The sequence below is a fragment of the Ranitomeya variabilis genome, chromosome 2 (assembly GCF_051348905.1).
Source record: "Ranitomeya variabilis isolate aRanVar5 chromosome 2, aRanVar5.hap1, whole genome shotgun sequence".
NCBI classification, from domain to species: domain Eukaryota; kingdom Metazoa; phylum Chordata; class Amphibia; order Anura; family Dendrobatidae; genus Ranitomeya; species Ranitomeya variabilis.
This window is the reverse complement of record NC_135233.1, coordinates 310490075-310515917: the sequence shown is the minus strand read 5'-3', so window position 1 is coordinate 310515917 and position 25843 is coordinate 310490075. Positions and strand designations below refer to the sequence as shown.

The 25843-nt window shown below is 44.4% G+C and overlaps 1 protein-coding gene across 4 annotated transcripts in view; it reads left to right on the top strand.

Annotated features, from left to right (window-relative positions):
- Positions 1 to 25843, top strand: part of MTM1 (myotubularin 1) — a 90958-nt gene that overhangs the window by 13231 nt on the left and 51884 nt on the right. For all 4 annotated transcript variants that reach the window (XM_077285234.1, XM_077285232.1, XM_077285233.1 and 1 more), the window contains exons 2-3: positions 14111 to 14183; positions 25526 to 25598. In XM_077285234.1, the coding sequence (XP_077141349.1) occupies positions 14121 to 14183; positions 25526 to 25598 (136 nt within the window). In that variant the 5' untranslated portion in view covers positions 14111 to 14120. The remainder of the gene's footprint in view (positions 1 to 14110; positions 14184 to 25525; positions 25599 to 25843) is intronic.

Genomic DNA, 25843 nt, shown 5'->3' with positions numbered 1-25843 from the left:
CATCCTCGTCACAGGAGGTATCTAAGATTTGCGGTCCAGTTGAATCACAAGATTCTACATTTTCAATATAATGTTCTCCTCTTTGGGATCTCCTCGGTCCCAAGGGTTTTCTCCAGAGTCATGGCGGAAGCTGTATCTCATAACAGAAACCAAGACGTCGCCATAGTACCTTACTTGGACGACCTTCTAATCATCGGTCCTTCCGCCGAAATTCTCAGTCAGAGGATTGCCAGAACTCTGAACATCTTACGACTTTTAGGTTGGATACCCAATCTAAAGAAGTCTTATCTATTACCATCAAAAGTAATAAAATTTTTGGGAGTCCTATTGGACTCGGAAAATCAAAAATCCTTTCTACCAGAAGAGCACCGGAAGAACCTGATATCCAAGGTCCTAGACTTCAGAAAACAAAGGTCCCCTACTTTGCGGACAGCAATGTCTCTTCTGGGGTCAATGACGGCCTGCATACAATCAGTCCAGTGGGCTCAGGCCCATTCCAGATTTCTGCAGGCACATATTCTGGAAAACTGGAATGGAAATCCAAATTTCCTAAACAGAAGAGTATACACTCCAGGGAAGGTAAAGGCCTCGTTAACCTGGTAGGTCATCCAAACAAACCTGCTAAGAGGTGTGGACTGGACACAAAATCCACTGGTAACAGTGACAACAGGTGCCAGTCAAAAAGGCTGGGGTGCGGTTGTGTCGCAGGTCCCATTCCAGGGTCACTGGAATCGGAAAGAAAGCTCCAGTTCTTCCAACCTCAGAGAATTGATGGCAGTGGAGAAGGCCCTTCTAGCCGCCAACAGTCTAATTGTAGGTCAACATGTCAGAGTGTACTCGGAAAATATAACGACTGTAGCGCATCTCAAACACCAGGGGAGTCCGAAGTTCAACCACTTGAAAGTAGTATCAAGCAGAATTTTTTTTTGCTGGGCAGAGAAACATCTCTCACTATCAGCAATACACCTCAAAGGGTCAGTAAATGTTCAAGCAGATCTCCTAAGTCGTCACGACTTACAACCAGGAGAATGGAGCCTGAAGACGGATGTTTTCAGGATGTTGACGAACAGATGGGGCCTTCCAGACATAGATCTCTTAGCTTCAAGTCAGAATGCACAGGTCGAGAACTACTTCTCTCTAGACCCCAAAGACAAGTCTCAAGGAGTAGATGCCTTTGCTCATGCATGGAGATTCCGGCTAGCATACGTGTTTCCTCCAATACCGTTGCTTGCAAGGACCCTTCGGAAGATCCGAGACGATCATGTCCCGACTATCCTGGTAGCTCCAGCATGGCCGAAGAGGAGCTGGTACCACCTCATCAGAGAATTACAAGTGGATGGTCCAGTTTCTCTACAAGCATCAGAGGATCTTCTCCTCCAGGGTCCCTTTTATCATTCGAATCCCCAAAAATTCAAGCTGGCAGCCTGGCTACTGAAGCCCAGGTATTACAAGCTAAAGGTCTTTCAGAGTCAGTAATTTCTACTTTACAAAAATCCAGAAAACCTATCACCAACGCTATGTATAACAAAATTTGGAAAAGATTCTCCTCGTGGTGTCATCCTCATAATCCTGACCCCTTCCACCCTAATATCTCACAAATATTAGACTTTCTACAAAAAGGATTAGAGTTGAGGTTGAAGCCGAGTACATTAAAAGTTCAAGTATCAGCTTTGAGTTCTGTCTTTGACCAAGACCTTGCAGGTCATCGTTGGATAAAAAGGTTTATGGTCTCAGCATCAAGACATTGTCCAAAACAACAAATCTTTGTACCATCATGGGACTTAAACATAGTCCTAAAGGGCCTTACGGCTCCTCCATTTGAGCCGTTATCATCTTGTTCCTCACAGCTCCTGTCCTGCAAAACCGCCTTCTTAGTTGCCATTTCTACTGCAAGACGAGTGGGGGAAATACAAGCCCTCTCAATTAGAGAACCTTATCTTAGCATAAGGGACGATTCCATTGTGTTCCGACCAGATCCATGTTTTCTTCCAAAAGTAATGTCAGAATTTCACCGATCACAGGACATAGGCCTCCCATCGTTCTGTCACAATCCTACAAATCCGGAAGAATACAGATTCCATACCTTGGATGTACGTCGTATAGTATTACACTATTTCGAACAAACTAAATCCTTCAGAATTGACCAAAATCTTTTCGTTCATTTATCTGGCCGAGACAAGGACAAGAAAGTAGCGAACAGTACCATTGCCAACTGAATAAAAAAGGCCATTACTGAGGTGTATCTAGCTCAGAATATTGCGGTTCCTGCTGGCCTAAAGGCTCATTTCACCAGGTCTACCTCCGTCTCTTAGGCTGAAAGGGCTGGTGCTTTCACAGAGCAGATTTGCAGGGCTGCAACATGGTCTTCTCTACACACCTTTACTAAGCATTATAGATTGGACTTCTGGTCCAACCGGGATCTAGTCTTTGGCCGGAAAGTTCTTCAGGCTGTGGTTGGCATTCCTCCTGGGCTGTCGCGGAAGGCAACTAGAGAAAATAGAATTATTTGACGCTGATCTCTCCTTCAAACCACATATCCAAGCCCTTTCCACTTCCTGCCGACTTCAACTCAAAAATATTTCACGAATCCGTTCATTCCTCAACCAAGAATCTGCAAAAACCCTAGTCCATGCCCTCATCATCTCTCGCCTTGACTACTGCAACCTCCTGCTCTGTGGCCTCCCCTCGAACACTCTCGCACCCCTCCAATCTATTCTAAACTCTGCTGCCCGATTAATCCACCTGTCCCCCCGCTATTCCCCGGCCTCTCCCCTCTGTCAATCCCTCCACTGGCTCCCCATTGCCCAGAGACTCCAGTACAAAACCCTAACCATGACATACAAAGCCATCCACAACCTGTCTCCTCCATACATCTGTGACCTCGTCTCCCGGTACTTACCTACACGCAACCTCCGATCCTCACAAGATCTCCTTCTCTACTCCCCTCTTATCTCCTCTTCCCACAATCGCATACAAGATTTTTCTTGCATATCACCCCTACTCTGGAACCCTCTACCACAACACATCAGACTCTCGCCTACCATCGAAATCTTCAAAAAGAACCTGAAGACCCACCTCTTCCGACAAGCCTACAACCTGCAGTAACCACCGATCAACCAAACCGCTGCATGACCAGCTCTATCCTCACCTACTGTATTCTCACCCATCCCTTGTAGATTGTGAGCCTTCGCGGGCAGGGTCCTCACTCCTCCTGTACCAGTTATGACTTGTATTGTTTAAGATTATTGTACTTGTTTTTATGTATACCCCTCCTAACATGTAAAGCGCCATGGAATAAATGGCGCTATAACAATAAAAAATAATAATAATAATTATTCTTACCGTTAATTCGGTTTCTAGGAGCCTTCCACGACAGCATTAATTCCCTCCAGATGTTCTTGGATATTTTTCTGAGAACCTAAAAGGCTCCGGGGCTATGGGTTCAGTTGTAAGTCACTGGTTAATGGGAGGTGGGAGGGGTTTTTAACCTCTTGTGCTTCCTGTCCCCCATTAGGGTATGGAGACAACCTCCTGGGCTGTCTTGGAAGGCTCTTAGAAACCGAATTAACGGTAAGAATAATTCAATTTTTTTTCACCAAAAATTTACTTTGGAACCAAACTTTTTTTTAGTTTCACAAGGGTATCAGGAGAAAATGGACCACAAAATTTGTTGTGCAATTTCTTCTGAGTGCGCTGATACCCCATATGTGCGGGAAAACCACTGTTTGTGCCCATGGCATGGCTCAGAAGGGAGGGAGCACCATTTGACTTTTTGAGCGCAAAATTGGCTGAAATCAATGGTTGGCGCCATGTCGCAATGGGAGACCCCTGATGTACCTAAACAGTGGAAACCCCCCAATTCTAACTCTAACCCTAACCACACCCCTAGTCCCAACATATCCCTAGCTAGGGTTTGATTTACTATTCTTTTTAATTTTGATCACTGTGAAAAATTTCCTATTGGTGCCAGTTGGCAGATCTCAGCGGGCGCACTGTGCATGCGCCCGCCATTTTCTTCCCGGAAGAAGAAGCTGGTGGCCAGGTGACAGGAACAGAGAAGGCAGGAGGGTCCAGGGACACCGAAGGTATCGAGGGGACCCCTTTTCTCTCTCCTCTGATGTGCTAAATCGCATCAGAGGAGAGAGAAATTAAATGGGAATTTTTTTTGTTTATTTGTGGTCGCCGACCCGAATCATGTTCTCTGGGGTCTCGGCTACCCCCGGTATACGAGACCCTGGAGAATTTCCGACGCTGGGGGGTGCTATACACTTATTTCTCAGCGTTGTTAAAAAGTGGCGCTGAGAAATAAGTACTCTTAATTGCCGCTGTTAAAAGGCGTATCGGTGGTCTTTAAGGGTTTAAACCTTAAGTTCCTCAAGGTACCCGTTTTTATTCTTATGATGCCTTTAAAGGGAACCTGTCACCCCGTTTTTTCAATATGAGATAAAAATACCATTAAATAGGGCCTGAGCTGTGCTGGACAATAGTGTATTTTGTGTACCCTGATTCCCCACCTATGCTGCCGAAATACCTTACCAAAGTCGCCGTTTTCGCCTGTCAATCAAGGTGGTCTGGTCAAATGGGCGTGGTGAAATCGCTTCTTCTCCCCCAGATCTTGCTTATCTTTCCGTTGGTGGGGTAGTGGTTTGCGCATGCCCAACAGCGGAATGCACTGCGCAGCTGAAGAAAAAGAGCGCTATCTGCGCTATTCACCGCTTTATCGCTGGCGGCGGCCATCTTCCTGAGGCCGCGCATGCGCAGATGGAGCGCTCTGCTGCCCGGGGCTTCAGGAAAATGGCCGCGGGATGCCATGCGTGCGCAGATGGAGATCACGGCGGCCATTTTTCTGAAGCCAATATGCGAACTCGGCTTCAGTAAAATGGCCGCCGCCATCTCCATCTGCGCACAGGGCAGACAAAGAACGCCGGAGCCGCGGCATGAAGACCAGAAGAGGACGTCATGGAATGAAGATAGGAGGCGCCAGAGCGGACCTGAGACGCCCATCGGACCGGACCGCAGCAGGACCGCCCCAGGGTGAGTATAATCTAACCTCTTTTTCTCCTCTTTCAGGTAACATCGGGGGCTTATCTACAGCATTACAGAATGCTGTAGATAAGCCCCTGATGATGATGAGCTTACCTCACCATCAATTTTGGGGGTGACAGGTTCCCTTTAATCACTGTATAATGAGAAGTTCTGCAACTTCCTCTTATGTATATATCCCAATGATGATGACCTGCAAACCTGTCCGTCCATATTTTATTTCTGTTCCACATCTTTTAAACATTATTTTATTGTAATGAAAACTAAATGTCCAATAGTTACAATCGTATTTATTCAATATTGTAACTGCCACAAAATGTTCCAGAATTGTTTTATTTCTTTTAAAAAATAAAGTAGAATAAAAATTTGAGGTCATGTGTACCCCAAATTTTAATCAATAAAAACTACTAAAAAACAAAAAACCACACAAATGTAAAAAAAAATGGTATAGCTTTTGAAATACGGTAACGTAAAGCCAGCTTTTTAGTTTTATTCTAAAGCCTATTAGTGCACTGTAGTATAGTATATAGTAGTAGTAAAATGTACTGTACTTGTTTGTAAAAATACAGCAATACTAATCAGGCAACAATAGGGCACATTAGAAAACAAAATCTAACAAAAAGCAAATTTTAGAGGCCTCAAAATTAGGCTGCATTTTGAAAGGCTGTTATACAACTGCCAATCGGCAAGCTTGCTGATCAGCGGGACCTTTTAAGACAGAGCGGCCGCACTTCCATGCATGCAGGACCACTGTTAGTGCGATTGTTCTGTGCTCACAGAATATTACTGTTCACAGCAGCACGTCTCCTGTTTACACTGGACTATCTGCTACCAAGCTATGATTTTTAAAGGGAACCTGTCACCCCAAATTGGAAGGTAAGCTAAGCCCACCAGCTTCAGGGGCTTATCTACAGCATTCTGTAATGAGGTAGATAAGCCCCCGATGTATCCTGAAAGATGAGAAAAAGAGGTTAGATTATACTCACCCAGGGGCGGTATCGGTACGATGGGCGTCGCGGTCCGGTCCGGGGCCTCCCATCTTCTTACGATGACGTCCTCTTCTTGTCTTCACGCTGCGGCTCCAGTGTACTTTGCCTGCCCTGTTGAGGGCAGAGCAAAGTACTTCAGTGTGCAGGTGTCGGGAAAGGTCAGAGAGGCCCAGCGCCTGCGCACTGCAGTACTTTGCTCTGCCCTCAACAGGGCAGACACAGAACGCCTGCGCCGGAGCCGCAGCGTGAAGACAAGAAGAGGACGTCATCGTAAGAAGATGGGAGGCCCCGGACCGGACCGCAACGCCCATCATACCGGGACCGCCCCTGGGAGGGGAGTATAATCTGACTTCTTTTTCTCATCCTTCAGGATACATCGGGGGCTTATCTACAGCATTACAGAATGCTGTAGATAAGCCCCTGATGCCGGTGGGCTTAGCTCACCTTCCATTTTGGGGGTGATATGTTCCCTTTAAGCGGCTAAAAAATATTCTTGCCTGATGAAAGAACATTTTGCTCATCCCTGGTTATTGGCTCATCTAAATGTGCTTTTAGATAAACTGATATTTATGGTGCATTTTAAAACCGTGTTATCATATCATATGCTGTTTTGATCATTTTGACCGATCTGTCCAAGTTTACAGCACCCATTCGCTTCCCCACTTTGTGGCAATAATTTGCACCAAATTTTCACACAGTTTAGGAGCAATTTTTAGGTCACACTTCTCTCTTCCCACGAAGTAAGTGGTGCAAGTCATGTAAAAAATGTTATTTCTTTGCAACAAATTCAACCACACTAATGAATGACTGCTTCTTACCAGCCTCATGTAGCAGCGTAATATAAATTGTGTATGACAAATGTCTGCTGGGTAACGCCTTGCCGCTCCTGGAATTGAGCAAAAAGGTTGTTGTATTTTGTTTTTATTTATTTTCCACCCTGAGATTTTATTGAAAATGACTTCTTAGTAGTGGATAATCTGTTGTTTTGTTTTTCTCCAATACCTCCTCCCATCTCTGCCCTCCTTCACCAAAAGCAAACTAACATTTTGCCTCTAAAAATTACAACTCGTCCGGCTGTGAAAAATAATTCTATACTCTATGACTTTACTCCTCCTACTCAGGTCCAAAGCTGAGACTCCAGCGGTCCTTATGATATCAGTTTCTGCGGAGCTTTGTGACCTGACGTCCGTGCTGCAGACAATGATAAACAATGGAGCCGCAGCGGAGACTTGGGCTGTAGATTTCTGTAGCCATCCGCTGTGCTGTCACATTATATATAAAACCCTATTCTCATGTAATCCTTGCTGTGCGCTTGTAGCCCCTCATTAATATATTTTTGTTCTGTCCATTTTCTGGCTCACTATGTTCGATACTAAAGATTCCCATGTTTTGTGCATGGCGGATGTCCGGCTTATTCTGAGAAGTGCGGCACAGGCGGATGTCAGGCCGAGCGTGCGGCACATGTCTATGATTTTCTCACGCCGGTCGCACGAATTGACTTGTGGTCCTCGTGCAGACGCCGGCCCTGTACCAGCCTCTCTCCCTTATTGCCTGGGTTTTTAGCCTGTTCTGCTCCATTGCCTCGCTCTTATCAATTTGCCATAGGGAATTTTTGAATCTTAAATTTGTTTTCCCTGCTCCGCGTGAGCCCTGGAATCGAATTATATATTATTTGTACTCTGTCTAAAATGATAAACTATGCTTTGTAATTGGCCTCCAGCATTTTTTTTTTAGTTTTTTTTTTTTCTTCCCATTTTACAGAAATATTAGTATTTGACATCATACTTGTGACAGTATGAAAATGATTCTGTGGGGCGGTGATTGAGACATGAGTGGCCGGGCCGGGCTCACAATCTTACTTTGTCCTCAGTTACAGACATTGTGTGTTGTGATCGGTCCTGGCTACATAGAATAGCTCCATTTTCCAGTGGCCTTAGGTCATGCATCATGGTGTAGTGTTGGTCTGGGTTCACACTAGCATTAAGGCTATGTGCACACGTTGCGGATTAGGCTTAGGAATTTCTGGTGCGGATTCTGTCTCTCCTGGCAGAAAACGCACCTGCGGTTTTTTGTGCGGTTCCGCAGCGTTTTTTTGTGCATTTTTGCTGCGGTTTTCTTGCGGATTTGCTGCGGTTTTTACCCCTGCGGTTTTCTATAATGGAATGGGTACAAAAACGCTGCAGATTCACAAAAAAGAAGTGACATGCTATTTCTTTTAAACCGCAGCGTTTCCGCAGCGGATTTTCCGCAAAGTGTGCACAGCTTTTTTTTTCTCATTGATTTACATTGTACTGTAAATCAATTGCGGATCTGCAGCGTTTCTGCACTGCAAAAAACGCTGCAGATCCGTAGAGAATCCGCAACGTGTGCACATACCCTTAGGGGTCTGATTTCCTGTTCCTAGAGCTCTGGCAAGGAGCAGCTTTGTCCTAGAATCGACACAAATGGCACCAAACCCCTTTAGCAGTAATGGGGCCATTCTGGTTTCCATTCATGTGGCCATGGCCTTTAACAGTTAAGGGTTTAAGGGTATGTGCACACGTCAGGAATCTTTGCAGAAATTTCCTGACCCAAACTGGACTTTTTCCGCAGGAAACATGCGTTTTTAGCGCAGTTTTTTTGCAGATTTTTTGCGTTTTTTTTCCGGAGCTTCCCCAATGCAATATATAGCAGCAAAATTAATGAACATGCTGCGTTTTTTTACCACGATGCCTTTTTTTTTTTTTCCAGAAAAAACCCCCAATGTGCACAAAAATTACGGATTGCATTCTATTAATAGGATGCTTAATGGATGCTTTTTTTTTCGTGGTTTTATCGCGTTTTTATAGTGAAAAAACGTGAAAAATCCGGAATGTGTGCACATAGCCTAAAATAAACTCATCTTTTGTTTTTTTGTTTTTCCCCCTCCCCCCATATAATGGTCCGAACTAATGGAGGCTTCGATGCAAGTGTGAACCTATCTTTAACCCCTTAACGACCGCCGATACGCCTTTTAACGGCGGCCGCTAAAGGTACTTAAACCACAGCGCCGTTAATTAACGGCGCTGTGGAAAAAGTGAATAGCGCCCCCCAGAGTCGGATTTTCTCTGGGGTCTCGGTTGCCGAGGGTAGCCGAGACCCCAGAGAACATGATTCGGGGGTTTTTACCGACCCCCGAGTTGCGATCGCCGGTAATTAACCGTTTACCGGCGGTCGCAACAAAAAAAAAAACAAAAAACCGCGATTTGCTATTTAATTTCTCTGTCCTCCGATGTGATCGCACATCGGAGGACAGAGAAATAGGGTCCCCGATGGCCCCCGATAGCCCCCCAATACTCACCTACCTTCCCCGGTGCTCCTCGTGGCTCCCGATGGGCGCCGCCATCTTTTTTCCAGGGAAAAGATGGCGGGCGCATGCGCAGTACGCCCGCCGCCCGGCACCCGGAAGATCTTTGGGGTCTCGGCTGCCGGGGGTAGCCGAGACCCCAAAGAACATTATCGGGGTCGGTTTGCACCGACCCCTGTTTTGCGATTGCCGGTAATTAACAGTTTACCGGCGACCGCAAAAAAAAAAAAGCGATCTGTAATTCTCTGTCCTCTGATGTGATCACACATCAGAGGACAGAGAAATAGGGGGATTCGGGGACCCTAACATACTCACCCGGTGTCCCTGGGTCCTCTTCTGTCTTCTCCTGCCGGCCGGCTTTTTCATCATGGCGGGCGCATGCGCAGTGCGCCCGCCATCTGCTGCCATCTACCGGCCGACAGGAGAGACGAGTTGGGGCTAAATTTAGGGTTAGGGTTGGGGCTAAATTTAGGGTTAGGGTTGGGGCTAAATTTAGGGTTAGGGTTGGGGCTAAATTTAGGGTTAGGGTTGGGGCTAAATTTAGGGTTAGGGTTGGGGCTAAATTTAGGGTTAGGGTTGGGGCTAAATTTAGGGTTAGGGTTGGGGCTAGGGTTAGGGTTAGGCTACTTTCACACTAGCGTTTTTTGGCTTCCGCCGCAATGCGTCGTTGGAGAAAAAACGCATCCTGCAAAAGTGCTTGCAGGATGCGTTTTTTCTCCATTGGCTCGCATTAGCGACGCATTGCGACGGATTGCCACACGTCGCATCCGTCATGCGACGGATGCGTCGTTCTTTGGCGGACCGTCGGCACAAAAAAGCTACATGTAACTTTTTTGTGCGACGTGTCCGCCATTTCCGACCGCGCATGCGCGGCCGGAACTCCGCCCCCGCCTCCCCGCACCTCACAATGGGGCAGCGGATGCATTGAAAAAACAGCATCCGCTGCACCCGTTGTGCGGCGCTTACAACGCTAGTGTCGGTACATCGGCCCGACACACTGCGATGGGCCGAGTACGACGCTAGTGTGAAAGTAGCCTTAGACTTCTTTCACACTTGCGTCGGTACGAGGCGGTCGCAATGCGTCGGCCCGACGTACGTTGTGAAAATTGTGCACAACGTGGGCAGCGGATGCAGTTTTTCAAAGCATCCGCTGCCCAGTCTATGTCCTGGGGAGGAGGGGGCAGAGTTACGGCCACGCATGCGCGGAAATGGCGGACGCGACGTACAAAAAAAAGGTTACATTGAACTTTTTTTGTGACGACGGGGCTAAGGTTATGGTTAGGGTTGGGGCTAAAGTTAGGGTTAGGGTTGGGGCTAAAGTTAGGGTTAGAGTTGGGGTTAGGGTTTGGAGTAGGGTTGGGATTAGGGTTACGTTTGGGATTAGGGTTGGTATTAGGGTTACGTTTGGGATTAGGGTTAGGGGTGTGTTGGATTTAGGGTTTTGATTAGGGTTATGGTTAGGGTTGAGATTAGGGCTGTTTTGGGGTTAGGGTTGTGATTATCGTTAGGGTTGTGATTAGGATTATGGATCGGGTTGACATTAGGGTTAGGGGTGTGTTGGAGTTAGGGTTGGAGTTATAATTTGGGGGTTTCCACTGTTTAGGTACATCAGGGGGTCTCCAAACACGACAGCCAATTTTGCGCTAAAAAAGTCAAATGGTGCTCCCTCCCTTCTGAGCTCTGCCGTGCGCCCAAACAGTGGTTTACCCCCACATATGGGGCATCAGCGTACTCGGGATAAATTGGACAACAACTTATGGGGTCCAATTTCTCCTGTTACCCTTGTGAAAATAAAAACTTGGGGGCTAAAAATCTTTTTTGTGGAAAAAAAAAATATTTTTTTATTTTCACTACTCTGCATTATAAACTTCTGTGAAGCACTTGAGCATTCAAAGTTCTCACCACATATCTAGGTAAGTTCCTTAGGGGGTCTAGTTTCCAAAATTTGGTCACTTGTGGGGGGTTTCTACTGTTTAGGTACATCAGGGGCTCTGCAAACGCAACATAACACCCACAGACAATTCTATCAAAGTCTGAATTCCAAAATGGCGCTCCTTCTCTTCCGAGCTCTGCCGTGTGCCAAAACAGTGGTTTACCCCCACATATGGGGTACCAGCATACTCAGGACAAATTGGAGAACAAATATTGGCATCCAATTTCTCTTGTTACCCTTGTGAAAATAAAAACTTGGGGGCTAAAAAATCTTTTTTGTGGAAAAAAAAAAATATTTTCTATTTTCACTACTCTGCATTATAAACTTCTGTGAAGCACTTGGGCATTCAAAGTTCTCACCACATATCTAGATAAGTTCCTTGGGGGGGTCGATTTTCCAAAATGGGGTCACTTGTTGGGGGTTTCTACTGTTTAGGTACATTAGGGGTCTGCAAACGCAACATAACGCTCGCAGACAATTCTATCAAAGTCTGCATTCCAAAATGGCGCACCTTCCCTTCCGAGCTCTGCCGTGCGCCCAAACAGTGGTTTACCCCCACATATGGGGTACCAGCATACTCAGGACAAATTGGACAACAACTTTTGGGGTCCAATTTCTCTTGTTACCCTTGTGAAAATAAAAACTTGGGGGCTAAAAAATCTTTATTGTTAAAAAAAAATATTTTTTATTTTCACTACTCTGCATTATAAACTTCTGTGAAGCACTTGAGCATTCAAAGTTCTCACTACACATCTAGATAAGTTCCATGGGGGGTCTAGTTTCCAAAATGGGGTCACTTTTGGGGGGTTTCTACTGTTTAGGCACATCAGGGGCTCTCCAAACGCGACATGGCGTCCGATCTCAATTCCAGTCAATTTTGCATTGAAAAGTCAAATGGCGCTCCTTTGCTTCCGAGCTCAGCCATGCGCCCAAACAGTTGTTTACCCCCACATATGGGGTGTCGGCGTACTCAAGACAAATTGTACAACAACTTCTGGGGTCCATTTTCTCCTGTTACCCTTGGTAAAATAAAAATTTGGAGGCAAAAAGATCATTTTTGTAGAAAAAATGCGATTTTTTTTATTTTCACGGCTCTACGTTATAAACTTCTGTGAAGCACTTGGGGGTTCAAAGTGCTCACCACACATCTAGATAAGTTCCTTAAGGGGTCTAGTTTCCAAAATGGGGTCACTTGTGGGGGGTTTCCACTGTTTAGGCACATCAGGGGCTCTCCAAACGCGACATGGCATCCGATCTCAATTCCAGCCAATTCTGCATTGAAAAAGTCAAAAGATGCTCCTTCACTTCCAAGCTCTGCGGTGCGCCCAAACAGTGGTTTACCTCCACATATGGGGTATCGACGTACTCAGGAGAAATTGCACAACAACTTTTGTGGTCTAATTTCTCCTGATACCCTTGTGAAAATAAGAATTTGTGGGCGAAAAAGTCATTTTTGTGAAAACAAATGCGATTTTTTATTTTCATGGCTCTACGTTATAAACTTCTGTGAAGCACTTGGGGGTTCAAAGTTCTCACCACACATCTAGATAAGTTCCTTAAGGGGTCTAGTTTCCAAAATGGTGTCACTTGTGGGGGGTTTCCACTGTTTAGGCACATTAGGGGCTCTCCAAACGCGACATGGCGTCCGATCTCAATTCCAGCCAATTCTGCATTGAAACAGTCAAACGGTGCTCCTTCACTTCCAAGCTCTGCGGTGCACCCAAACAGTGGTTTACCTCCACATATGGGGTATCGGCGTACTCAGGAAAAATTGCACAACAAAACTTGTGGTTAAATTTCTGTTTTTACACTTGTGAAAATTTAAAAAAATGGTTCTGAAGTAAAATGTTTGCAAAAAAAAGTAAAATGTTCATTTTCTTTCTTCCACAGTGTTTCAGGTCCTGTGAAGTACGTAAAGGGTTAATAAACTTCTTGAATGTGGTTTTGAGCAGCTTGAGGGGTGCAGTTTTTAGAATGGTGTCACACTTGGTTATTTTCTATCATATAGACCCCTCAAAATGACTTCAAAGGTGATGTGGTCCCTAAAAAAAACATGGTGTTGTAAAAATGAGAAATTGCTGGTCAACTTTTAACCCTTATAACTCCCTAACAAACAAAAAAATTGTTTCCAAAATTGTGCTGATGTAAAGTAGACATGTGGGAAATGTTATTTATTAACTATTTTTTGTGACATATCTCTCTGATTTAAGGGCATAAAAATACAAAGTTTGAAAATTGCAAAATTTTAAAAATTTTCGCCATATTTCCATTTTTTTCATAAATAATCGCAAGTAATATCGAAGAAATGTTACCACTAACTTGAAGTACAATATGTCACGAAAAAAGAGTCTCAGAATCAGCGGGATCCGATAAAGCGTTCCAGAGTTATAACCTCTTAAAGTGACAGTGGTCAGAATTGTAAAAATTGGCTCGGTCATTAAGTACCAAATTGGCTCTGTCACTAAGGGGTTAATCACATTTCTTGATGCGGTGTACGGTCAGCGGTGGGGGGGCGGTGTTTCCAGCCCTGGCTCAGGTGATACAATAGAGTTCTGCATTCAATGTTAATGCTATGACTGGCCGGCACTATGCTCCATTCTATGATACTGACACATATACAGCTCCATTCACACCAGCCAGGAGTCCTGTGTGATGGGCAGTCTTTTCTAGACAGGTGTAAAGCGGCTGCCGCACTCGATAGCCGCTCCATCCATTCACGAGTGATACACGGCTGTCGCCAGCATCTCTAGGAAATCTGCATTTGCACAATGTCTTTCTGGCCTCAAAATATATAGTATTCATTTTTTTTTCTTTTGAAAGGTTCCTCATCATGGCGTCGTCCTCTGTACAAAGGTTCAGTTCTAACTCCTATGATAATCCATCAGTAAGGAGGGTAAGTGTACGGTTAATGTTTACGGTGATGTGTTTTACAACTTTTTTTTTTCTCTTAAGGAAATTCATGCAAGGACAAAGTCATCTTTGGTAATAATAAACCCGCCACCAACACAAGGGTCACACGCAATCTACATGTATTAACATCCATGGCTTTATGGGGTGTGTATCATTACACATCAGTGGCCGTGCAGCTGACATTACTATATGAATATGGCATTCATTATAGCTAGGAGCCTCCACAGATTTTGTTGTGAATCTGTTGCGATTATTCAGTAAAATGCACAATTTCCTTTACATCGTTGATGTGAATTATGCAATATTTCCGCAAGAGAAAAAGCATGGATAGAATATGTACATACACGAATCTCGCTTGTAAACCCCCTTACATAAGTATACAGGTGCTTGTCACTAAATTATAATATCATCAAAAAGTTTATTTACTTCAGTTCTTCAATATAAAAAGTGAAACTCATAGTATACAGAGTCATTACAGAGTGATCTATTTCAAGTGTTTATTTCTGTTAATGTTGATGATTATGGCTTACAGCCAATGAAAACCCAAAAGTCATTATATCAGTAAATTAGAATAATTAACAAAAAACACCTGCAAAGCGTTTAAAAAGGTCCCTTAGTCTGTTTCAGTAACTCCACAATCGTGGGGAAGACTGCTGACTTGACAGATGTCCAGAAGGCAGTCATTGACACACTCCACAAGGAGGGGAAGCTGCAAAAGGTCATTGCTAAAGAAGCTGTCTGTTCACAGAGTGCTGTATGCAAACATATTAATGGAAAGTGGAGTGGAAGGAAAAGTGTGTTAGAAAAAGGTGCACAAGCAACCTTGAAAGGATTGAGAAAAGGCCATTCAAAACTTTGGGGGAGACCACAGGGAGTGGACTGCTGCTGGAGTCATTGCTTCACGAGCCACCACACACAGACGTATCCAGGACATGGGCTACAAGAGTCACATTCCTTCTGTCAGGCCGCTCATGACCAATAGACAATGCCAGAAGCGTCTTACCTGGGCCAAGGAGAAAAAGAACTCGACTGTTGCTCAGTGATCCAAGGTGTTTTGAGATGAAAGTAAATTTTGCATTTCATTTGGAAACCAAGGTCCCAGAGTCTTGAGGAAGAGTGGAGAGGCCACAATCCAAGCTGCTGGAGGTCTAGTGTGAAGTTTCCACAATCACTGATGGTTTGGGAGCCATGTCATCTGCTGGTCTAGGTCCACTGTGTTTTATCAAAAACAATGTCAGCGCAGCTATCTACCAGGAAATTTTAGAGCACTTCATGCTTCCCTCTGCCGAGAAGCTTTTTGGAGATGGAAATTTCATTCTCCAGCAGGACTTGGCACCTGTCCACACTGCCAAAATACCAATACCTGGTTTACAAACAACAGTATCACTGTGCTAGATTGGCCAGCTAACTTGTCTGACCTTAACCCCATAGAGAATCTGTGGGTATTGTCAAGAGGAAGATGAGACACCAGACCCAACAATGCAGACGAGCTGAAGGCTGCTATCAAAGCAACCTGGGCTTCCATAACACCTCAGCAGTGCCACAGGCTGATCGCCTCCATGCCACGCCGCATTGATGCAGTAATTGATGCAAAAGGAGCCCAACCAAGTATTGAGTTAATTTACTGAACATACATTTCAGTAGGCCAGCATTTTGGGTTTTAAAATAATTGATTCAAGTTGGTGTTATAAAGTATTCTAATTTACTGAGATGACTTTCAGGTTTTCATTGTCTGTAAGACATAATCATTGACATTAACCCCTTCCCGACCTTTGACGCATACGCTGCGTCATGAAAGTCTGTGCCTTCCCGACCTATGACGCAGCGTATGCGTCATGGAGGGATCGCGTCCCTGCAGATCGGGTGAAGGGGTTAACTCCCATTTTACCCGATCTGCAGAGACAGGGGGAGTGGTGCTTCAGCCCAGGGGGGGTGGCTTCACCCCCCCGTGGCTACGATCGCTCTGATTGGCTGTTGAAAGTGAAACTGCCAATCAGAGCGATTTGTAATATTTCACCTAAAAAACTGGTGAAATATTACAATCCAGCCATGGCCGATGCTGCAATAACATCGGCCATGGCTGGAAAACCTAATATGTCCCCCCCCACACCCACCGATCGCCCCCCCAGTGGTCCGTTATGGGGTCCGGTCCCCTCCGTCCGCCTGCCGGCTCCCCCGTCCTCCCTCCCGCTCCCTCCTTGTTTGAATAAACCCCCCCTGTGGTCCGATCACCCCCCCTGTGCTCCAATCCACCCCCCCACCACCCATTCATACTTACCGATCCTCCCGGTGTCCGTACGTCTCCTCGCTGGGCGCCGCCATCTTGGAAAATGGCGGGCGCATGCTCAGTGCGCCCGCCGAATCTGCCAGGCGGCAGATTCCTTACAGGTACATTTTGATCGCTGTGGTAGGTTCTATCACAGCGATCAAAATAAAAAAAATAATAAATACCCCCCCCCCCCCCTTATCACCCCCATAGGTAGGGACAATAATAAAATAAAATTTTTTTTTTTTTTTTTTTTTCGTTTTCCACTAACGGGTTAGAACTAGGGTTAGGGTTAGAACTAGGGGTAGGGTTAGGGTTACGGGTAGGGTTAGGGTTATGGCATGTGCGGATTTGGCTGCGGATCCGCAGCGGATTGGCCGCTGTGAATTCGTTGCAGTTTTCCATCAGGTTTACAGTACCATGTACACCTATGGAAAACCAAATCCACTGTGCCCATGGTGCGGAAAATTCCGTGCAGAAACGCTGCGTTGTATTTTCTGCAGCATGTCAATTTTTTGTGCGGATTCCGCAGCGTTTTACACCTGTTCCTCAATAGGAATCCGCAGGTGAAATCCGCACAAAAAAACACTGGAAATCTGCTGTAAATCTGCAGGTAAAACGCAGTGCCTTTTACCTGCAGATTTTTAAAAAATCGTGCGGAAAAATCTCACACGAATCCGCAACGTGGGCACATAGCCTTAGGGTTAGGGTTGGAATTAGAGTTAGGGTACCGTCTCACAGTGGCACTTTGATCGCTACGACGGTACGATCCGTGACGTTCCAGCGATATCCATACGATATCGCTGTGTCTGACACGCAGCAGCGATCAGGGACCCTGCTGAGAATCGTACGTCGTAGCAGATCGTTTGGAACTTTCTTTCGTCGCTGGATCTCCCGCTGTCATCGCTGGATCGTTGTGACAGCGATCCAGCGATGCGTTCGCTTGTAACCAGGGTAAACATCGGGTTACTAAGCGCAGGGCCGCGCTTAGTAACCCGATGTTTACCGTGGTTACCAGCGTAAAAGTAAAAAAAAAAAAAACGTACATACTCACATTTCGGTGTCCTTCAGGTCCCTTGCCGTCTGCTTCCCGCTCTGACTGTCTGCCGGCCGGAAAGTGAGAGCACAGCACAGCAGTGACATCACCGCTGCGCTCTGCTCTCACTGTACGGCGGCACTCAGTCAGAGCGGGAAGCAGACGGCAAGGGACCTGAAGGACACCGAAATGTGAGTATGTACGGTTTTTTTTTTTTACTTTTACGCTGGTAACCACGGTAAACATCGGGTTACTAAGCGCGGCCCTGCGCTTAGTAACCCGATGTTTACCCTGGTTACCCGGGACCTTGGCATCGTTGGTCGCTGGAGAGCGGTCTGTGTGACCGCTCCCCAGCGACCACACAACGACTTTCCAACGATCACGGCCAGGTCGTATCGCTGGTCGTGATCGTTGGTAAATCGTTATGTGAGACGGTACCCTTAGGGTTGGAATTAGGGCTAGGGTTGGAAATAGGGTTAAGATTAGGCTTGTGGTTAGGGTTAAGGATAGGGTTAGGGTTGTGTTGGGGTTACAGTTGTGGGTAGGGTTGGGATTAGGGTTAGGATTAGGGTTGGATTTAGGGTTACGGGTGTGTTGGGGTTAGGGTTGTGGTTAGGGGTGTGTTGGGGTTAGGGTTGTGATTAGGGTTATGGCTACAGTTGGGATTAGGGTTTGTGGTGTGTTGGGGTTAGTGTTGGAGTTAGAATTGAGGGGTTTCCACTGTTTAGGCACATCAGGGGTCTCCAAACGCAACATGGCGCCACCATTGATTCCAGCCAATCTTGCGTTCAAAAAGTCAAATGGTGCGCCCTCCCTTCCAAGCCCCGACGTGCGCCCAAACAGTGGTTTACCCCCACATATGGGATACCAGCGTACTCAGGACAAACTGGGCAACAACTATTGGGGTCCAATTTCTCCTGTTACCCTTGCAAAAATAAAAAATTACTTGCTAGAACATAATTTTTGAGGAAAGAACAATTTTTTATTTTCATGGCTCTACGTTATAAACTTATGTGAAGCACTTGGGGGTTGAAAGTGCTCACCACACATCTAGATAAGATCCTTTTGGGGTCTAGTTTCCAAAATGGGGTCACTTATGGGGTGTTTCTACTGTTTAGGCACATCAGGGCTCTGCAAATGCAACGTGACGCCCGCAGACCATTCCATCAAAGTCTGCATTTCAAATGTCACTACTTCCCTTCCAAGCCCTGACGTGCGCCCAAACAGTGGTTTACCCCCACATATGGGGTACCAGCATACTCACAACAAACTGGGCAACAAATATTGGGGTCCAATTTCTCCTGCTACCCTTGTGAAAAAAAAATTGCTTGCTAAAACATCTTTTTTGAGGACAGAAAAATGATTTTTAATTTTCACGGCTCTGCGTTGTAAACTTCTGTGAAGCACTTGGGGGTTGAACGTGCTCACCACACATCTAGATAAGTTCTTTGGGGGGTCTAGTTTCCAATATGGGGTCACTTAGGGGAGGTTTCTACTGTTTAGGCACATCAGGGGCTCTGCAAATGCAACGTGACGCCCGCAGACCATTCCATCAAAGTCTGCATTTCAAATGTCACTACTTCCCTTCCAAGCCCTGACGTGCGCCCAAACAGTGGTTTACCCCCACATATGGGGTACCAGCATACTCACAACAAACTGGGCAACAAATATTGGGGTCCAATTTCTCCTGCTACCCTTGTGAAAAAAAAATTGCTTGCTAAAACATCTTTTTTGAGGACAGAAAAATGATTTTTAATTTTCACGGCTCTGCGTTGTAAACTTCTGTGAAGCACTTGGGGGTTGAACGTGCTCACCACACATCTAGATAAGTTCCTTGGGGGGTCTAGTTTCCAAAATGGGGTCACTTGTGGGGGGTTTCTACTGTTTAGGCACATCAGGGGCTCTGCAAACGTAACATGATTCCCGCAGACCATTCCATCAAAGTCTGCATTCCAAATCGTCACTACTTCCCTTCCGAGCCCCGGCATGTGCCCAAACAGTGGTTTACCCCCACATATGGGGTATCAGCGTACTCAGGAGAAACTGCACAACAACTTTTGGGGTCCAATTTCTCCTGTTACCCTTGGGAAAATAAAAAATTGTGGGTTAAAAAATCATTTTTGAGGAAAGAAAAATAATTTTTTATTTTCATGGCTCTGCGTTATAAACTTCTGTGAAGCACTTGGGGGTTCAAAGTGCTCACCACACATCTAGATTAGTTCCTTGGGAGGTCTAGTTTCCAAAATGGGGTCACTTGTGCGGGAGCTCCAATGTTTAGGCACACAGGGGCTCTCCAAACGCGACATGGTGTCCGCTAATGATTGAAGCTAATTTTCCATTCAAAAAGCCAAATGGCGTGCCTTCCCTTCCGAGCCCTGCCGTGCGCCCAAACAGTGGTTTACCCCCACATATGGGGTATCATCGTACTCAGGACAAACTGGACAACAACATTTGGGGTCCAATTTCTCCTATTATCCTTGGGAAAATAAAAAACTCCGGGCTAAAAATCATTTTTGAGGAAAGAAAAATAATTTTTTTATTTTCATGGCTCTGCGTTATAAACTTCTGTGAAGCACCTGGGGGTTTTAAGTGCTCACTATGCGTCTAGATTAGTTTCTTGGGGGGTCTAGTTTCCAAAATGGGGTCAATTGTAGGGGAGCTCCAATGTTTAGGCACACAGGGGCTCTCCAAACGCGACATGGTGTCCACTAACAATTGGAGCTAATTTTCCATTCAAAAAGTCAAATGGCGCGCCTTCCCTTCCGAGCCTTGCCGTGCACCCAAACAGTGGTTTACCCCCACATATGAGGTATCGGCGTACTCAGGAGAAATTGCCCAACAAATTTTAGGATCCATTTTATCCTGTTGCCCATGTGAAAATGAAAAAATTGAGGCTAAACGAAATTTTGTGTGAAAAAAAAGTACTTTTTCATTTTTACGGCTCAATTTGTGAAGCACCTGAGGGTTTAAAATGCTCACTATGCATCTAGATAAGTTCCTTGGGGGGTCTAGTTTCCAAAATGGGGTCACTTGTGGGGGAGCTCCAATGTTTAGGCACACAGGGCCTCTCCAAACCTGACATGGTGTCCGCTAACTATGGAGATAATTTTTCATTCAAAAAGTCAAATGGCGCTCCTTCCCTTCCGAGCCTTACCATGTGCCCAAACAGTAGTTTACCCCCACATATGAGGTATTGGCGTACTCAGGAGAAATTGCCCAACCAATTTTAGGATCCATTTTATCCTGTTGCCCATGTGAAAATGAAAAAATTAAGGCTAAAAGAAATTTTGTGTGAAAAAAAAGTACTTTTTCATTTTTACGGATTAATTTGTGAAGCACCTGGGGGTTTAAAGTGCTCACTATGCTTCTAGATAAGTTCCTTGGGGGGTCTAGTTTCCAAAATGGGGTCACTTGTGGGGGAGCTCCAATGTTTAGGCACACGGGGGCTCTCCAAACGCGACATGGTGTCCGCTAAAGATTGGAGCCAATTTTTCATTCAAAAAGTCAAATGGCGCTCCTTCCCTTCCGAGCCCTGCCGTGCGCCCAAACAGTGGTTTACCCCCACATATGAGGTATCAGCGTACTCAGGACAAATTGGACAACAACATTCATGGTCCAGTTTCTCCTTTTACCCTTGGGAAAATAAAAAAATTGTTGCGAAAAGATCATTTTTGTGACTAAAAAGTTAAATGTTAATTTTTCCCCTCCATGTTGCTTCTGCTGCTGTGAAACACCTGAAGGGTTAATTAACTTCTTGAATGTGATTTTGAGCACCTTGAGGGGTGCAGTTTTTAGAATGGTGTCACTTTTGGGTATTTTCAGCCATATAGAACCCTCAAACTGACTTCAAATGTGAGGTGGTCCCTAAAAAAAATGGTTTTGTAAATTTTGTTGTAAAAATGAGAACTCACTGGTCAAATTTTAACCCTTATAACTTCCTAGCAAAAAAAAAATTTGTTTCCAAAATTGTGCTGATGTAAAGTAGACATGTGGGAAATGTTATTTATTAACTATTTTGTGTCACATAACTCTCTGGTTTAACAGAATAAAAATTCAAAATGTGAAAATTGCAAAATTTTCAAATTTTTCGCCAAATTTCCGTTTTTTTCACAAATAAACTCAGAAATTATCGACCTAAATTTACCACTAACATGAAGCCCAATATGTCACGAAAAAACAGTCTCAGAATCGCTAGGATCCGTTGAAGCGTTCCTGAGTTATTACCTCATAAAGGGACACTGGTCAGAATTGCAAAAAATGGCAAGGTCATTAAGGCCAAAATAGGCTGGGTCATGAAGGGGTTAACAGACGTAAACACTTGAAAAATATCACTCTGTAGTGACTCTATTTAAGAGTTTCACTTTTTGAATTGAAGAACTGAAATTAACGTTTTGATAATATTCTAATTTTGGAAGAAGCACCTGTAGCACTGCAGCAATGTAGTGTGTTTGGTATCTGCATGGCACTAAAGCCACCACGTCTGAACATGCCCAAATCTCTCACCAGGACACGGGGCGGGGGATAGGGGTCTGGTGTCTAAGGCAGATGTCAATCCCCTTCTGCCAAGCCCTGTTACATTAAAGCTGCTTCTAGGGCAAGTTCACAGTATATCTGTCAGAAAATCGGCTAAATCTCATCTATGTGCTACGAAAAATGTTATCATGGAAATGCAGTCAGTTGTTTCTGTAGTATTTCCCTTCGGCAATGCATAGGGTAAAATCTGCCTATTGTGTATTGTCCCCCCCCCCCCCCCCCCCCCACCAGTCACATTATTTATCAGTTTCAATCCATGATAAATCGTTATTACCTTGTTGACATTTTCAGCGAAAGTCCATTGACTTTCAATTGCACTGTTAATTTTACACGCGTCCTGTGATCCACCTTGATCGACAGGATTTCTAAGGTTTATTAATGCTGGGCAAACATTGTCAATGGTTTTTAATAAATTGTCAATGGAGGGGTATTCTCACAAATGTGTGTATTGAAACCCTAGCAATTGAACAGCCCGGCGATCCCAATAATGGGGCAGAAAGATGGGCCTCTATTCATTGTCCATAAGACTGCTAATATTAACAGTGCTGTCCTGGGCTTTGTCTTACAAGTCCCATAGACAGTGAATAGAATGGATGTTGAGCATTGAGAGATCGTTATCTCTTCTATAAATAAGGAATAACTTTCATCTGTGGGAATACCTTTTATTGGCTTTTACTTCAGGGCAGCCTATGGGAGTCTTCATGTGGTGCTCTGATTAGGTATTGATAATGCGGCCTGCTGACAGGTCACCGATGTGCACAATCCTGCTGACAGGTCCCTTTAAATGAAATGTCCCATTTGAACTTTAGTTATTTTTATAGATCTAAATTTAAAATGAAGTACCTTGGGAAATGTTTCGTTAGAGGGGTGGTCCAGCATGGAAAGTAATTTTCATTCTAAATCCCTGTCTTTAATGCCATAATCTATTTTCTAATGTGCTTGTATTAAAAATTCTCTAACTACTGTATTTAGCTGCTCTTACATTTTTTTTTAACTATCTTTTTCGGTGATGCTTCATTTTAGAGTCCCAGTGCATGCTGGGATACTTAAATCAAGCGTTATCAAGGTGCAGAGGCCGTCGTCACTGAGGCAGCCTCTCCCCACACCCTAAAACGAATTGTCATCAGTGACAGTCACTTCAGGGGCTGGGATAGTTCTTGCTCTGTCATTGTGCAATGACAGTGCGCTCTCGTCGGTTCAGGTCCGAAGTAACAACGTGGCACCAGAGCAAACTGTTAGTGCGCGGTGTCAAAATACCCAGCTGGCAGAGACCAGCGCTGGCGTAGTCTTGTAACATACTACTAACAGTGCGCTCTGGTGCTGGCTCATTACTGCTGATTTGAGCCAAGAACATTGAGCGCACTGTCATTGTGCACATTGCATAGTGACCAAGCAGGGACTAGCAATACCCCTGAAATGAGGAGGTAGTAAAAAAAAAAAAAAAAAGTTTACTGTAGTTAGGGAAGGCTAGGGATGTTTTAATTCAACTTAACAACTTCATTGAACACATACCCATACCATCTATTTTTAACTATGAGGGTAAAATTCCATATTTATTATGGGTTATATCATGAACAGTATTGGGGTAATCGCAACTCATTAATACACAAACCGCAGCAAAAAGCGATCAAACACCCAAGATTATAAAAAATGAAAAACTTCAAATATGATAAGTTCTATTACGCTAATGAATGAGAGTAATGATGGTGACCAGCAGCTAGAAGAACATTCTGGGTCCACAGACACAGAAATGTTTGAAATAGAGGAACACAGTATTGTAACTGAGGAGCAAACTGAAGTTGCTTCAGATGAACAGCAACATGATAGTTTAGATCTTGTTGAAACTGTGTCAATACGTTCTTTCATTCATCACATGCGCTGTGTTGTGCATACGCTACAGCTGGCTATAAGAGACAGTCTGCAAGAAGGACATGCTGCTGCACTGATTGGCAAGGTGAGAAAATTGGCTACTGTTGCCAGAACCCCTAAAGTTGACTCAATTTTGAAGAGACGTGCTGGAAAAGGGGCAATTATTGATCAAGCCACACGATGGGGCAGTACTTAATGATTCACCGCTTGGTTGAACTGAAAACCTTTCTTGTAGACATGGCTAACCCTCAACTGACGCTAAATGAAAGTCAGTGGAATCGGGTGACTGAGCTGGAAAAATTGCTAGAGCACCCATTTACAGTGACTAAAAAAATACAAGCAGAGGACTTAACTCCAGGTATTTTCTTAAAGGAGTGGAAGAACCTGATGTTTCGCCTGTCCCAAAGAGGAGGGTTAATTGCAAGTGGCATTGCTACATCAATGAAACGGAGAGAGGAGCTACTATTACAAAATAACATTCTTTTGGCAGCTGTTTATGTAGACCCAATGCATCGGATTCTTCTAGATGATCAGCAGCTAACTAAAGGAAAAGAAGCTCTGTTTGAAATAGCAGTAAGGATGAAAGGGTTGCAGAACAGTCAGGAGGAACAAGAAGAATTTGGTCGTACTGCCACATCTTCACCCTCATCAACTGATGAAGAATTTAATTTCAAAAAATATTTGGATCACAAGGACCGTGCAAAGCGTTCCCGCATAGAACAATAGTCATCCCCATCAAAGAACACAGCCAGTACATTTCAGCAGAATTTTTCATGTGCACTAAAAGAAATTGAGAAATTTGACCGTTCATCAAAAATAACAGTGCAACAAGCGATTCCTCTGTATCCTGACATTGTCAGAGATGTTGCCCGAGTGGTTACTTGCTATATTCTAATTGTATTCTAATAAATATAGTTTTTGCTCTAAGTGGTCTGATTACTTATATGATGGTGAGAAACTGAATAAGCACGATGTTAATATTTTACAACAGTAAATTTATTGTTACGAATTGGCCATTTATGAAGGAGTTGGAGTCTGAGTCGGAACCTGATAAAATCCAGGAGTCGGAGTCGCAACTCTGGCTTACCGACTCCACAGCCCTGCCTTACAGGCTGTGATACCCATCCAATTTATGCTTACATTGTCACCCATGGATGTGCACCCTTGCGTTTCCTACATGTGCAACATGGCATGAACCTTGTTTCCCTATGCTGTATACCCTGGAAATATTTAATAAAGTTTTTCATTTTTTATAATCTTGGGTGTTGTTTGATCGCTTTTTGCTGCGGTTTATGTTTTAATTCAAGTATTTTAGAAATTAGTTTAGATCATGGCATTACATATATAGAGATTTAGGATGAAAATTACTTTTTGTCTGACTGATGAAAATGCCCCTTTCTGCTGATCGGTGGTCGGACCCCATCGTTCTGTCCAGGTGATAGGCGATAACTTGTTTTCTTCATACAATCCCTTTATGTTAGTCATACTGATACAAGCCCTTTAACACTATTTCCTTGCCTGTAATGATTTCTGTACCAGTTGATAACTTTTTAAATCATTTCATATATTATATTGTTTTAATGGCGACAGTGTGACTCTAAGAATTAATTTCCTTTTGCAGCCTCCCAGAGAAGGCATGAACCAAGAACACAACAATGAAATTCCTCTCCTACCTGGAGAAACCCTTGTAACAGGTAAACATCATATGTTTCATAGCTCTATCTCTAAATAGGGGGAAATAAAAAAATAAATAAATAAATCTTCTCCTGGTGGTCGTCCCTGACCCCTGTACAATATTAAAAAGTTCTTGTAGAACGTCCTCCCTGCACTTGCCCCTGACTACCACCTTCCTTGTAGTCACTGCTAGGAGTGCTTATGCATGTCCATAGGTATCTTTGGGTATATGGCTGAGCAATGGTGGTCCATGTCCTCTACTAGG